At 42.0% G+C, this 14,971-nt stretch overlaps 1 protein-coding gene across 1 annotated transcript in view; it reads right to left on the reverse strand.

The window, feature by feature from the left end:
• Positions 1-14,971, reverse strand: part of DIP2C (disco interacting protein 2 homolog C) — a 235,832-nt gene that overhangs the window by 62,348 nt on the left and 158,513 nt on the right. The window contains exons 7-11 of the mRNA XM_054389931.1: positions 14,291-14,422; positions 12,543-12,662; positions 11,475-11,672; positions 4,805-4,896; positions 3,155-3,265 (exon numbers count right to left, since the gene is read on the reverse strand). Coding sequence (XP_054245906.1) covers positions 3,155-3,265; positions 4,805-4,896; positions 11,475-11,672; positions 12,543-12,662; positions 14,291-14,422 — 653 coding nt within the window. The remainder of the gene's footprint in view (positions 1-3,154; positions 3,266-4,804; positions 4,897-11,474; positions 11,673-12,542; positions 12,663-14,290; positions 14,423-14,971) is intronic.

Consider the following 14,971-nt stretch of genomic DNA (forward strand, 5'->3'; position numbering starts at 1 on the left):
CACAACCCACTCAGATGCTGTCAGACTGGCCTTCTGAAGGTCTTGGGGGAAGGACAACTCATTCTAGGGATTCTGTCCATGCAAAGGTGGAATACAGAGGGCAAAAAGCAAGGAGAGATGGATCCTCATCTAATCATGAACTGGAAAAAAGGCCCTGCCGAAGTCTTTACAAAATAACAGTCATGCTACAAAGGGAAGGGAACACACAGAAAATCCAGGGGCCTTGATTTCCATGTGGCTATAGATGTCTGCAGAACGATACACAAGCCAAAAGACTATCTGGCTGCAAATATTACTGCTCAGTTTTAAACTGCCACGCACAAAAAACAATTGGAGAGAGCCTGGAAAAACTCTTCTTTATGCAAAAATAGAACAGTATTAATGCTGCTAATCCAAAACTTTAATATAAAAAAAAGGGCTCATAATATAACTTCCTGAAATAGCTCTTCCTGTATCACCTCATTATTCTGTTAATTCTGTAGGAGCCTGTAATATAATTTTTGGCCTATTTTTTAATTCACATCTCTGTCTTCCAAAAATTAAACCAAAAAATGACCACTGCCAGAATGTACTGAAGCCTGTAGAAAGGGGAACAAATAATGGGAAAGCATAAAAGAACAGTCTAGGCCACTAGGCCATTGTGTGGTGACACGAATGACATCTTTCCATGGATGCCAGAAGCAATCTGCTGCCATTTGACCAAGCAGAGATATTGCTTCTGGAACTACTCAGAATATGATTTTCATCTCATTCTTTCCACTCCAGATCCCATTCCATGTAAACAAATGCAAAAGTATGTGCAACAGTATATACTGTGAGACTGCCTAGCTTTATTTATAGATCAGAGATCATGTTGCCTCTCTAACTGTACAACCAACATCTCTGTTATGTTTTATTAACTCAATACTGAAACATTATGGAACAACCTTGGCAATCGTTCAGCTGTCCAGGACTGTAGATATCTGTTAGGTATGGTCTGGGTAAGTCTACATTTACGTATCAACATATACCCACATATTTTAAAATTAAACAAGAAAAACAACCACCCAAGAGATTCAGACAAGTTAAGATAGGAATATTTACTGGGACAGCTGGATTTTATAGTTTACTGGATGGATGTGGTATCAGATGTTCAAAAATAAATCAGATTTACACCTCTCCATGTAATTTAAAATGCCATTAAACTGGAGAATACATTATTGCACTTTTTATCCCTCCAAGCCAGGCTGCTCTGTTTTGAGTAATGAAAGCAGACTTACCGTGTGAGCACTCTCTCTGACATTTAACACACACACACATATATATAGTGTGCTCCTGGCTTTTCTTGCTACATGTGAACTCTATGGTTTATGCTGAAATCATGTACCCAGGTTAGGCAACTGCCTCAGACTATCTTAGGGCACTGCAGTTGTGTGTGAAAGCCTGGTGACAGCCTGACACAGACCCTGAAATCATCATCCCTGTTCCTCAGCCATGTCTACCGTTCAGTGCTCTCAAATACAGCATCTCACAAATGAACACCACTCTGTTCCCCAAAGCAGGCAGACTAGTTGAGGTCCCATTCTCTGTCCTTGCATGGCCTTTCTAGTTCAATTGTACTTTTCCTCCAGCCTTAACCAGTTAAGGTGGGGCACTCCTTCTCTCCTCTTTGCCTCAGCTGCCCCTGTCCCTCCACCTGCTTAGTGACCCTCCTGTCTCCTCAGCTGGACTGTGGCCTTTTGTTGCCTGATCCACTCACTGTCCTCCATCTCTCTACTACTTCACCGGTTCAGCAAACTGTCCTTTCCTCCACCTACCAGCCCTCCTCTCCCCTGCCAGCTTCTGGTTTCACCATGGCAAGGGTACACCACAGATGTTGGCCCGGACATGTGTGAGCATAATGGAGGAATGGTATCAGCTCAGCTTATCAGAGATGAAGAAGGTTCAAACACACTCAGTTAGGAAGGAATCTCCAGGTATTTTCAGCTGATAAATTGCTATGTGAGATGTGCAAACCCTCGAGCCTTTATGAGGGCTTACAGACTTTTTTCTATAGCTCTTCATTTGAAAGGCAGGGTACCTGTCCAGGAAACAAAGACTTGAGCTGCTGCTCCATGGTGCTGTGACACCAGAATGTTTCAAAGAAAAGCCCTTGACAACTGAAAAATTGAAAATGTGAGTAAAGCAACACACTTTTTGAGCCATTTGCCTGGAAACAGCTCATGGTTTCAGTTGATATTCTCCAACAGAAAGTTTGTAAAGATTAAAGAAAACACTTTGAGTGCACAACTCCAGACCAAGGAGTTAAAGGAAGGCATTATTAGTGCTAGCTAAAAAAAAGAGGGGTTATATAAAAGGGTATTTGGGAGAACCTCACAACAGACACTGTGGCTAGCCATGGTAAAGTGAAAGGGCTATGACAAAAAGAACTTGTAATGAATAAATACGTTTTGCTGTGGTTATGGCCTTCAGGGTATGCATCCTGAAATACAGAAAAAGCAAGTTCAGCAGCATCAGTGCAAGCTTCCCAGCTGTGGCTCACCTACAACACTGAGCCCTCTGCCTCATCATCTCCAGGCACTTGTTCTTCCTGGAACTGCTGAAACAACCCTGGACATGTCAGCTTTTGATTAGCAGTGGTCAGGTTTCTCAAGGAATGAATCTTCTGTGGCAAAAATTCCCAGCTGTAACTTGTTCAAGTGCCACCCTTGGCAGAGATGACCGTGGTGACAGAAGCTTCAGGACATATGCACATACAGACACAGGAGAAGGCATTTCCTAAGTGCTTGGAAGTTGCACATCCAGCACCAGTGGCATCATAAGCTAGCTTGGATTGCAGGGACAGATGGACGTGAACAGTTGTTGCCAATGATTCTTTGTCAGTGGCCAACACTAGAACACTTTGAGAAATAATCCATCCAGGACTAGCAGAGTTGTTCTGGAATGTTTTCCTCTTCTTTTCTAGATGGACTTGCACTTGTTGAATTTGCAGGCACATCTTCAGATTTTCCACAGCAAAGAAGCAACTATTTATACCTCTCTACACAGCACTGTCTTTGTATCCTCAGATTCAGAGGTAGTTAACCACAAAAAATACTCAAAAGCTGTGCTCAGCTGGGATTTGTTCTGCCGTGAGTTTTAAAATGCAATCTAGAGAATAAATTCATTTCCCTACCTTTCTTGTAAGTGGCACTTCGATAGGGACGGGGACGACTTCCGCCAGCAGGCAGCCATAGAACGCTACCATGAAGGCAGCAGGGTCGTTGTTAGGAAACACGAGTGTCACCTGAAACGAAGGCAGGGTGCAACATGGGTTATCCTGGGCTTCAGACACCGGAGTTCCCATGCTTCCTGCTGGGCAGAGACGTTTCTCTGCTAACTATTCAAACCCTTCAAGACAGGCGAATGAGGAACGAACAGGAATTTATTCTGATTGCTGTTGCCTTTGCCAACACTTTCACTTAGGATGTACTTGAATATTTTCATACTGTATTGTTTCCCACACTGACAACACCTTTCATCTGGTTCTCAATTTACTGATTGTTTTACAGATGTTAAATAATCATGTAAATGGAATTAATAGAATTTTACATTCTAATTTAATAATTTGCTTGATGTTACCTAACCCAAAGTGCATCTGTGACCAATTCAGATTACTCAGACTTATGCCATTGTGTCGATCATTTACACAATCTGCATTCTCAGTGTCAGCAGATGCCAGTGACTGCTGCAGTAAAGTGAATACAGAGATTGGAAGTTAGCACACAACAGATAGGGAAAGGTACACATTGCCCCATGTGAACTTTACTCCTTTTTGGAGCTTTCTGGGTGGATTGTTTGCGTATATACACTTGAACAATTGCTGCTTCTGCTGCTGCTCAGGAGACATACTTGTAAGTCAAGTAAAAGAGATTCTTCAGATCCTACTCCTGGCTAAATGCCATTGCAGAAAGCAATTTAGATTAAGGATCCAGAGAGACTTTAGCTATATTCTTCAGGATTTATTTTAAAAAAGAAACATAGGAAGGACTGTTAGCTTTCATTCTTCATTTTTTTTTCTTCTGGGAATCATTACTGCATGCTCCCATTTCTGGAGCCCTAAGAAATGCATACCACAGGCATATTTCTCACATGTGGCACAAGGGGACCAAGTGAAGCAACAATTTTAGAACTGGTATCAGTCCCTGGGGGAGGAAGAACTTAATCCCAAACTCACAAATCTAAGCACTAAGGCAGGACTAAAATCTGCATTTGTGAAAGATTAGTTCTGGAATATACATTCCTCAGCTTAAAGACAACCTGGAATGGGACCCATTGAAAACTCTACAGAGGCTCTGGCAGAGAAAAGAGGCAGCAGGCTCATCCAGCCTTGAGAGATGAAAGAATAGGTTTGTAAGAACCTCAGTAGCAAAACACAGGATGCTCTGGACTTCATTTAACAGCTTCAGGTGTTACCTCTGTAACCCTCTTTGTGGATTTAACCTACAGACCCACTCACCTGGATTCAGCCTCTAGCAGTAGCTGCATCTGATTCAGGAGCCAGGAATAGAAACACTCTCCATGCTACCAGTCACTGTAATCTCTTTGTTTACCTGCCTACAAAATATGATTACTGTGCTTGTCTTTGTCTCCCACAATGCTTCTCTTGTTTCTCAACAACTACTAAGTCATTAGTGAGTAAGTTTTTTTTTTACCCACATGACACCTCCAGGCTCCATAAGCAAGCTTTTGCTAAACGGACTTCTGACAACCCCAAATATTTCATTCTGTCTCTGTCAATGGGGGATATTAATTATTAGTAAGCAAAAATCACAGAGATACTCACCCTGTCTCCTGGTCGTACCATTGGTTCTTGTTTCGTGCCTAATTTATGTAGTATATTGTATGCAACCTTCATACTTCTGGTCCAAAGTTTGCCTATTAACATAAAATTTTCGAAATTAGAATTCCTCTTACATTTTACAAGATTATTAAAGAGAAAGAATACCTAAGCAGTGAAAAAAGAGTAGAGCAATTATATTAGTTTCCAACTAAATATGACACCACTACTGTGACTGGTGGAAATATTCAAATACTGATCAGAAGCTTTCTGTGAACTTTTTTTTATTTTTTCAAGTAAGAATGGTTTTCTTTATAGCAGAAGTTTCTTACTTTGGAGAGAACTGGATCTTGACTCCAAATGTTTAGAGGTTGCTGGAACATCAAGTCCAGAATGATCTTAACACCCTTAGCTGTAGCAAGCTGGACAAGTTGCATTTCTGCCCAGCCTGACATCTGAGGGTGGCACTCAGATTTCCTGATGACACTTCTCTCACTCCAAACCACCCAGAGAAAAAGGAAAAGAGTCCCGAGAAGTAGAGACAGAGAAAAAAAATGCCAACAAACAGAAAACTCCCCAGAGTCAGAGGGGCACAGTGAAGCAGCAGGGACCCTCTGACACATAGCACATCCATACAGCTGTGCTTCACGTATAACTCTGGGCATTCTTACATTTAATTTGTCTTTTTCTTCTCACCTGCTCCCATGCTCGCCATTCTCTCAGTTTCATTTCACTTGGCCCAGGTTCCCTTCCTTTTTACTGTTCCTCTTCTCCCCTGCATCATCCCTCCAGCTCTGCATTTAGCTAATCCTTACCAAGACCTCATCTCATTATTCTTTAGAGGAAGATTACTTCATCAAGAGCTTGCTGGCCATGCCACATGCCTTTCAGTAACCCCTCCACTGATCAGCAGCTTCCAACTATCCCAGCTCTTGCAGATGTGTCTTTATTCAGAGATCTTGTGACTTCCACTTGAACACTACGGAGCACAACAGCCCTGGGCTGGCCCCTGGGTGCTGGCTTTAAGCAGTATTCATTCTGACAGTAACAAATCTTCAATTCATGCCTGCTGATAACTGAAGGGGTAACAGGTTCTGACAGCAGACCACCTGTGGGCTCAGCAGCTCAGGTTCCTGAGCCTGCTGCATGGCTATTTATAAACAAGACAAGCACTTATCACCAGTTCCTCCACATCCTGGTTATAAAATGCAACACCACTGGATGATTTCAAGTGCCAATCTGATGTAAATACAACTTGTGATGGGAAGGTGAGATCTTCCTTCCTCCCCTTCAGGAAAACTGCAAGGGTCACTGCTGCTTATTACCAAGTAAGCACTACACACAATTACTTCTTATGAAAACTTCTTAGCATCAAACTGTGTTTTCCAAAGTCTTTAATTGAGTTAAAGTTACTCCAGTACTTGCAAGCTGAACTGGTTGATGCTAAGAAATAAATATGGCCCAATTCTGTGCTGCTGGAAACTGAGCATGGGTACAGGACTACATCAGCAGCATTAATCTTCACAGCACTATGGCAGAGCTACCTGCATGTGATGGAAATAAAGTTTTTAAAAGCATCCCTGCTGCTACAGTCAACACTTGAACTTGACAAGCAAGTAGGATAAAAACAAGGATCCCTTCAGAAAGCAAATGCTCTTCTTAAAGGTTTCCAACATTAAAGTTTCAGTGGCAACTAACTTAGAAGAGCAATCAGCAATGATACAGAAGGCTGGAGAATGGAAATCAAAATCCTGGCAAAGGTTCTAAACTGCAAGAAAGAACCATCTTTACACAAAACACTTTCAACTTAAAATGAACATTGAATTTTTAATTACTTTTCAGAGACATAAAGGATTGCTGTGAGAAAGTTCTGTCTGAACTACAGAGATTAAATGTTACAAGTCTTAAATTTGCATTTGTGACACATCACAACTAGTTTTTCATCTATTAAATGAACCATCTTACAATATTTTCTTTACAACCTAAGGTACATTCATATTAAATACTTTTAAAAGTACCAAGGTATGCAGCACAACCATTCCCACATAAGTGCTGTGAGCAAATGCAGAAATCAAGTGCCCTCAGAGACTAAGAACATCTAAAAGGGTACTTTCTAGCGAAGTTTTAAATAACAAAGCCTTCAAATACACCTTTTCATGATGCTCTTTTATTATCCAAATTTTATTTCAGCTTCTCAAACAAAAAATATAGAAGTTTGCCCCACTGTGTGACCTCCACAGGGTGCCATATCTGTGCAGTGGGAGAGGGAAGCCTTGGTGAGGAGCCCAGCTGTGCTTCATCCAAGGTTTAGTGCTGCTGGGACAATCCTTGTGTGGGGTAAAGCCTCTACACTCCAGGGGCTCCAGGTCAATGTGGCTGCTTGGAGCTGCTGCAGATATGCCCTGTTGCCCTCAGTCGGGGTGCAATGAAGCACCGGGAAAGAGATAAACGCACTGCCCCTGGCATTCTGCTAAGGCAGCTCGAAGACAGGAGGGCAGATGTAGGAAACTCAAGCAATAGTCTCATGCCATAGTGAGCAGAGCAGCCCATGGTTCAGCTCAGTGTCCTCAGCCCTGCCTGCAGCCTGAGCAGACTGGGAAGCGTCCAGAGAAGAGTTTCCCAAGTTGATTTTGTAGAACAAAAGTCCAACAACATCCAGCTGACACACCTTGCCACTACCACAAATTATAACCTTGTCCTCACCAATCATCAAGCTGCTAATTGTGAGGCTGCTTTCCAAGATTTTTTGTAACTCCACAAGGTAGTAAGAAATGGAGCTTTTCTCTGCATATGTTTTTGTCGAACTTATTTCCTGTAATACATCTTCTTTTTCTAGAGATGGTCACCTCTTCCTGAGCCACTTCTGTCGTTCGCACTGAGGGCTGCTGCCAGACTTGCACACCCTAGCAGCAGGTTTATGCAGGGAGGCCTTCAGAGCTCTTTGCACATTTGCAAAGTAAGCTGAGTGTTGCCCCTGCCCAGCAAGCACCAGCAAGTGTGGCTGTCCTTTGAGTCAGAGCCAGATCTGGCAGCCATTGTGCACATGGATATTGTGGGTAGGACCAGACGGGAAGCAGCTGTGCCAAACACTGCTAACACCTGTGTGGGGCAAGGCCCTCTTGTGCTGCTGGAATTTGGATTTAGTTGAGTAGTTGCAAATCTACGCCGGCAACCATATAGTGCCCATTTTGCTCATATTCAGTCTTGTTCATTTTTGAATAGTCTATTCAGAGGGCAGCATCTTTCACCAACTAAAATTTAGCAAGCCAGAGTTAGTTAATAGCCAGATCCACCTGGTTATGCTGTGCAGGGTATGGGAAAAGGAAACCACCAGGTCTTACAAACAACGCTAGAAGGGTAAGGCAACAAAAACGACATGCTTTCCACACAGCACTGAGAAGTAAATCCCCTTCCTGTTCCTTTGCAAATCTGTAAGAGGACTACACCCTTGTGTTGAATGTAAAGAAGGTTATAGGAGAAAAGCTGTATCAGGAAGAAAAGAGAGAGAAAACAAACCACAGTTTCCTTATCCTCAGGACACCTTTCAGCACCACCCAGCACTAACTCAGCACAGCCAAACCAGTGGTTGCTTACCAATCTCCACGCACAGCAGGACAGCCAAAGTTGAACTGCAAATGATTTTGTCAAACATTCATTTTCTCAGTATTATGACATTTCTTATATTACAGAAACAAGAGTATTTATTAAATCTAGTGTAAATGGCAAGCTTCCTCATGCTAGGTAGCAGGATGCTTTTTCCACTTTGTAAAGTAATAGCTGCTGCTCTGTTAATCCCTTATTCATAAACTCTTTACATCCACCCTGAGAAGCAAATGAAGTTCTCTTTTGGAAGGAAAAGGAAAGTCCAAGGAAAAGTACTCCAGAGAATGAAAGACTCCTGACACACTCAGAAGGGAGGTGACCTTGCTCTTACAGTGCTTGATCAGAGATTTTTAAAGTAATTTCCTGTCTTTTTAATAAAGAAATTAAGGCTTATAGTATACAACAATCACAGCATTGATACTTATCTAAAGACTTGAACCATGACCATCTATACCTCTGCAAGCACTGAGTTTTTTCAGAGATAAAGACAGTCTGATTGTGCAGCTACTTGGTGGGAAGAGTCTTGACTCCATCTCCCTCCTCCTAATAATTGTGAAAATCCTGACACGTGCAGGGTCAGGTTGTATGCCAGGTACATCATGGCTTGAGGTTGGCTGTTTCTGGTCTGCTGTGAAGTTTCAGCCATCTCTCCAGTATAAGCTACATCACCTTTGCTGAGGTGGCATGACTTAGGCCTCAAAATGCTTACAGTTGTATTGAGTAGTTTTTCTAAGCAGCAATTCATTTGTAATAAATAAATAAAAAAGGCTGCAATTAGAAAGATCAAAACTTGCTCATTCTCAAATTATTTTCAGCTTTTTACTTTTTCTTCTGCCTTTCTGATTCTCAGCATTTTCAGTAAGAAGAGTAACTGTGATAGCATAAATGCTACATGGGATTTAATTGTTCTCTATTCACGTTTCTCCTCTAAGAAATGACTAAAAGCTCCTTTATTAACACCAGCAATAGGAAAAGCAGAAGTCTGACTACTCTGATTAACTCTGAGTCAGAAATTGTCCTCTTTTCCTCAAAGCACATATTAGGTTCCCAGAGGAACTAAATGTTTGAGAAATAAGTAATATTCAGTGTGTTTCATTCACTAGAAAGGGTTTAAGAATTTCAAGCACATTAAATGAAGATTACAGCTGGGGCACTGAGAACAACTGCAAGAACTAAGGCAAACCACTTCAAAAACTTGCTTGGAAATAAAACCTCTCTACAGTGCAGCTCTTCATTTCTTCTCTCCACAGCAGTGTGAGAACAACCTGCAAGATCTGGACTCAGAACAGCTGTACAAAACTAATGAAACGCATGGGTCATGTAGGACACTCAAGTTAGAGCCTGAGGGACGGGCAGGAAGGCAGTACTGTCCACAATGATCCAGAAAGGAGGAGATGAAGATGCTTTGTGTTAAAGGCATACTAAGATGGGCTATGATGACCTAGCTGACAACTACTGAGACACCCCTGGCATTCCAGTTTGGAAAGACGGAAAGAAGATTCATCCATGCAGAAACAAGAGACTGGAGATCAAGATGCTGTGTGTGAAAACAGCAGGGATCAAGAGACATCATGTGGGATCCTCCTCTTAACTGTAAAGTTAGAAGATGAATAAAGAGGATTCCCATGAAGAGACAAGACGCTGTGAGAGAAGACTGAAGAAAAAACAGTCAAAAGATGCAAAATAATCAAGAAGAGATGCACAGTGCCCACACTGATAACATACCAAAGACTGAAACTGCTGACTATTTGTCAAAACAGTGATGATATGGAAAAATCCTGGTAACAAGGTTTCCTTCGATTGGTAAACAACCTGAAAATAACTAGGATACAAACTAGGAGGCTACTGAAAGTCCTTAATGTTGGTATTTTGAAGTTTTAGTTATGCAGAACAGGAGATGGAAGGGCACATTGGTCCTGTGTGGTAGGACTGTGAGTTAACTAACCGTATACAAGTTTATTACCACAGGGACCAGTGGCTATACTATGAACAGGGCTAAAAACTGATGAATACAAGTGTCTGTGCTGAGTTCAAGGCTTATTGCCTATTAATGTTCAACTTGAAAAAATGCCACGCTCACAATGGCTGGAAAATATTCCAGACATAAAAGGTGGATTAGCTACAGCAAAATCATTCATAAAGTCTCCAGTGACATGGCAGGTGGCTGTAATGTTAATGGGCATTTCAAAAAGAGATGTCCTTAAGCCAAGAAAACTGCTGTGGCACAGGGAATGTCAGCCTGAAATCCAGCTAGCAGAGAACACACCAAATCTCTTATGGTTTGTGATTTCTTTTAGCTATAAAAGGAAGCAGGAAAAAAAAAATAAATAAAAAAACTGATTTTTTCCTGACCTCAGGAAACTACTGAAAGGCAATAGCAAAAACCATATCCAAATTAAAGTATCAAACCCATGACTTTTAGTCCCATTTTTTGCATGATGTGGACAATTTAGAGAAGTGTTTGGAAAGAGTTAGCTTAGGAGAGAGAAGCAGGTCAGGCAGCTCTGCGAGCCATGTGGATGAGTTCCTCAGGTTGATCTGCTAAGCCTACCAGCCCTTTGGGCAAAGCAGGACGTACCGTCAGATTCTCTGGACAGAGTCCCATGTTTAAAAAATGGTCTGATTCCCACTACCATCTTCATTTCCTTTCCTGTCCAATTCATTTAGGGCATTCAGTAGATGACACAAATGTTCTGCAAACATGGAATTGCTATCTTTGAAATTCTTTTGCTTTTGCAGAACAAAGCCTGGGGAATATTCAGGGGCAATGGATTAGATGTTAATCTTCAGAAAAATCTGCCCTAGGACGTATTTCTATTTTTAAAAAGTGGTTTTAATTTATAATCTGTGATCCCATGGGTGTATCTTCTCAGTTCTTTTCCTCTTAGTGAAATAAATCATACTATAATACCTCAGCAATTCACAGACACCAAGAGCTTCAGAACTGTCTTTACTGAGACATGCAACAGATGCATCATCAGAGGGCTTTTTTTACTCTGTATTTATGCATTCACTACACATTCAGGCACTGTATGCAACATATAAATGCAGAAGGAGACTGGAGAGCGCTCACCATAAGTGAGGATGTAGAGTGGCTTCCCATTGGTGTCCATAGTGGTTAGGCAAGGAGCTTTGGGTGAGATGGTTCCCCAGCGCTGCAGAGCTGCTTCCAGTGAAGGTGGCCAGTTTGTAACCACACCTAACTGCTCCCCACGCATAGCCAGCATCTGAGCTCCTTCTGGCTTTGGCTGGTTTGGGTCTGGCTGTTGAACTTATGATTATGAAAAGATAGACAGTTACCATGTAAATTCTACACCTTGTGTACACCTATGTAACCAAGAGAGATCCCGAAACAGCAACATGTTAGAAGGTATTGAGAAGCAGCAGAGAATTCCAACAGAGTAGTTAACTTTGAACTCTAACAGAGGTGAAGCAGCTGAAGCACCTCAGGAATGCACATGCTTATCCTTACCCTAGCTCTACACACAGGCAAAGGAAATGCTGAAGCAGCATGCACATATTCATTTCTGAAATAAAAACTTTTCTTTACTCCAGAAGAGAGATGGAGAACACTTTTTCCTGGCACAACAGTGGTAATGAGATAAATTGGAGAACAAATAAAGTACATTTTTTCAGTCAGTCATCAGTAACAGACTGATCCAAGCTATGTTCTGTTACACTGCTTTCTTACAAATGACTATGAAGACTACTTGGATCTCCACATCCTGGCAAATCTTGACTCTCCAAGCACTGGCCTCCTTAAGAAGTCTATTTACTGACTTTATCTTTGTCTCTACACAAAGGACGTATCAAACATTTCACACACTCCCTCACTCATATTTTCTTGTATTGGTGCTCAAAAGCAATGGCTGTGACCCACAGCTGAATGTTTCAAAGCAAAGCTTCCCTCCACTCTCTTCTGTTGTTTCTTTGCAAGCAGAACCAGGAGCTGAATCACACAAAAGAGACTTTTGATTCTCTGGCTCTAAGTCCAAGCTCACTATGAGCAAATTCCCCTGAATGCTGATGCTTTTTAGTACTTTAGGGCTTACGTAGCTTTCTAGGAAGTCAATACCTGAGACAAACATTTTTACAGCATTGTGACAAGAGATCCCCAAACCTTTTGGAAAAGTCCTTTTACCTTCTAACAATTCCTCAAAGTCATCTACAAAGAACTCTCTCAATGGTGGTCGTTTGGGCCGTTTTAGTGTGTTGACCAGCTGCTGGATCTTTGCTGACACTCTGCTGCTCACCGGTACTCCTGCAGGACAGGGATCAGTGCAGACATCAGTGCTGTGCTGAACACCACCAGATGTTAATTTGGGTAAAAGAAAGTCTAGCACTTCAAGGCCACCACAACTACAGTTTCATGCCATACTGTGACTCAAGTATTCAGCATTAAGAACATTTCAGCAAAAAGGAACAATAGTACCTAGTTCAAAAGAAAGCAGTACAACAATGACAGAAGAACTTTGCATGATTAGAGGAAGAACATCACATGGACTGAGGCCAGAGAGGAACAGGGAAACGCCTGCCCTAGAGCAAACATCAGCAACCTTAGGGAAGTCTCCCAGGCTGCACTGGCAATGCTCAGTGAGAAGAGAGGCACTGGTACCCTCCATGGTCACAGGACATACCAACATTTTCTAACTGGTCTGCAGCTCAGCAAAAGGAGTGTGGGTTACAGGCTCTACCCCATCACTTACTACACTGTCATAGACATCTGCCCACATCTTTGTATTACTTCAGCATCACCCTGTGTTCTCTGAACAGCCAAATGGCTTCCTACAGCCAATCCCACCAGCTAGCAATCTCCGAAGGGAGTGTTCTTGTGCTTGCCCATACAGCACTTTGAAAAACATCATCCTGAGTGACTCTTTTACAAGCCAAACAAGCACCTCCTCCTTCCTCTTCCCTAGAGGAGTGCAAAGTCTCTGTGATGTTCATCATAGAATCAGTCAGGGTTGGAAGGGACCACAAGGATCATCTAGTTCCAATCCCCCTGCCACGGGCAGGGACACCTCACACTAAATTAGGCTGGCCAGCGCCTCATCCAGCCTGGCCTTAAACACCTCCAGGGATGGGGCCTCAACCACCTTCCTGGACAATCCATTCCAGGCTCTCACCACTCTAATGGTGAAGAACTTCCTCACTTCCAGCTTTGTTCCATTCCCCCTAGTCCTATCACTACCTGATATCCTAAAAAGTCCCTCCCCAGCTTTCTTGTAGGCCCCCTTCAGATACTGGAAGGCCACAATAAGGTCATCTTGGAGCCTTCTCTTCTCCAGACTGAACAGCCCCTGAGCAGATTCTGAACTAAGAGCTTTCTGTCACTGCATTGCAGGAGTTTCAACTTCCTACCCTTCCATAAGGTTAACTCCAAAACTTTGTTGAAATTTTTATTTAGAGCTGAAGCTGCTAAGCTTAGGTGTGATACACCTGATCACAATTCTGCATCTTGCTGAAATACTGCTTAATGAGTTTCAGAGAAGACGAGCAGTTAAGTAAGAAAGGGTTTACAAATAATGTTTTTTTAAGAAGAAAAACCCTCAGAAAATGAAATTTCAAGCATGTCATTTTTCAAGCCACCCTAGCGCATCACTTTGCTATTTAAAGAAACAGATGAGCTGTAAGCAGGCAGCATGATAAAAGCAGATCTGAAGAGATCCACTGCTTGCTTTTGCCAACCAATTTCTCCAGGGAATAAGCTCTGCTAGATTAAGAAATATTTCTCTCTGTTGGCTTCATTTATACCTCTCAGAACTGTAAAGGTGCTGCAGCCTGGGACATGTTCTAAGTGCCCAGAAGAAACAAAGAGCAGAAGCATACAGTAACCACTAAAAAAAGTGACAGTAGTTGAAAACAGCCCGGTTTTGCTTTGTGACATACCATCACCAGTCTCCATAAGTTCAGCATTTCCATACTTTGGTGCCACCCGTGCTGTTGATCCTTGTGGTCTTTCTACTTGTATTGAGTGTTCTGAGGTGTATGTGGTAACATCTGGAGGGGCAGAATGATTTTCTGTGAAAAACAAGTATAAAAGTTTAACCATGTACCTCTGGTGTCGATGAACAGAAAAGCAAAGGGGAAAAGCACCAACATCTGGACAAGTGTTAAAAGCCAGTTCACAAAATCTTTGCGGCTATAACGTGCAGCATGATTTCAATAAAGTTTCCACGGATTAAAACCGGGCTTGCCTATCTGCAGTTATACAAACAACAGGCTAAAAAATTATACAGTTAGGTTGTTCTCCACTTGACATTTCATTTTATACTGCAAGAGCTCATGAACAGCCCCAGACAAATACACATCTGATAGATTATTGCATTGTTTTTTCTCCAAAGAAAGAATACAGCAGCTGTCAATTACTTGCAAGTCAATATACTCATTTTAGTTAAGGAAAAAAATTAGGCAAAAAATTAAACCATAGTAGGGTTGGAATCCAGGGAAAAGAAATAAAAGGTAAAGAAACATGAAGTTTGCATTCTGCATGGACATTTGCTTGTCTGCTCTGTTTAGCCAGAGCTATTTCAATTCTTATGCATCACAAGGACTTGCCTTCCAGAAGGC

Source organism: Indicator indicator, chromosome 20 (assembly GCF_027791375.1).
Source record: "Indicator indicator isolate 239-I01 chromosome 20, UM_Iind_1.1, whole genome shotgun sequence".
Lineage (NCBI taxonomy): Eukaryota > Metazoa > Chordata > Aves > Piciformes > Indicatoridae > Indicator > Indicator indicator.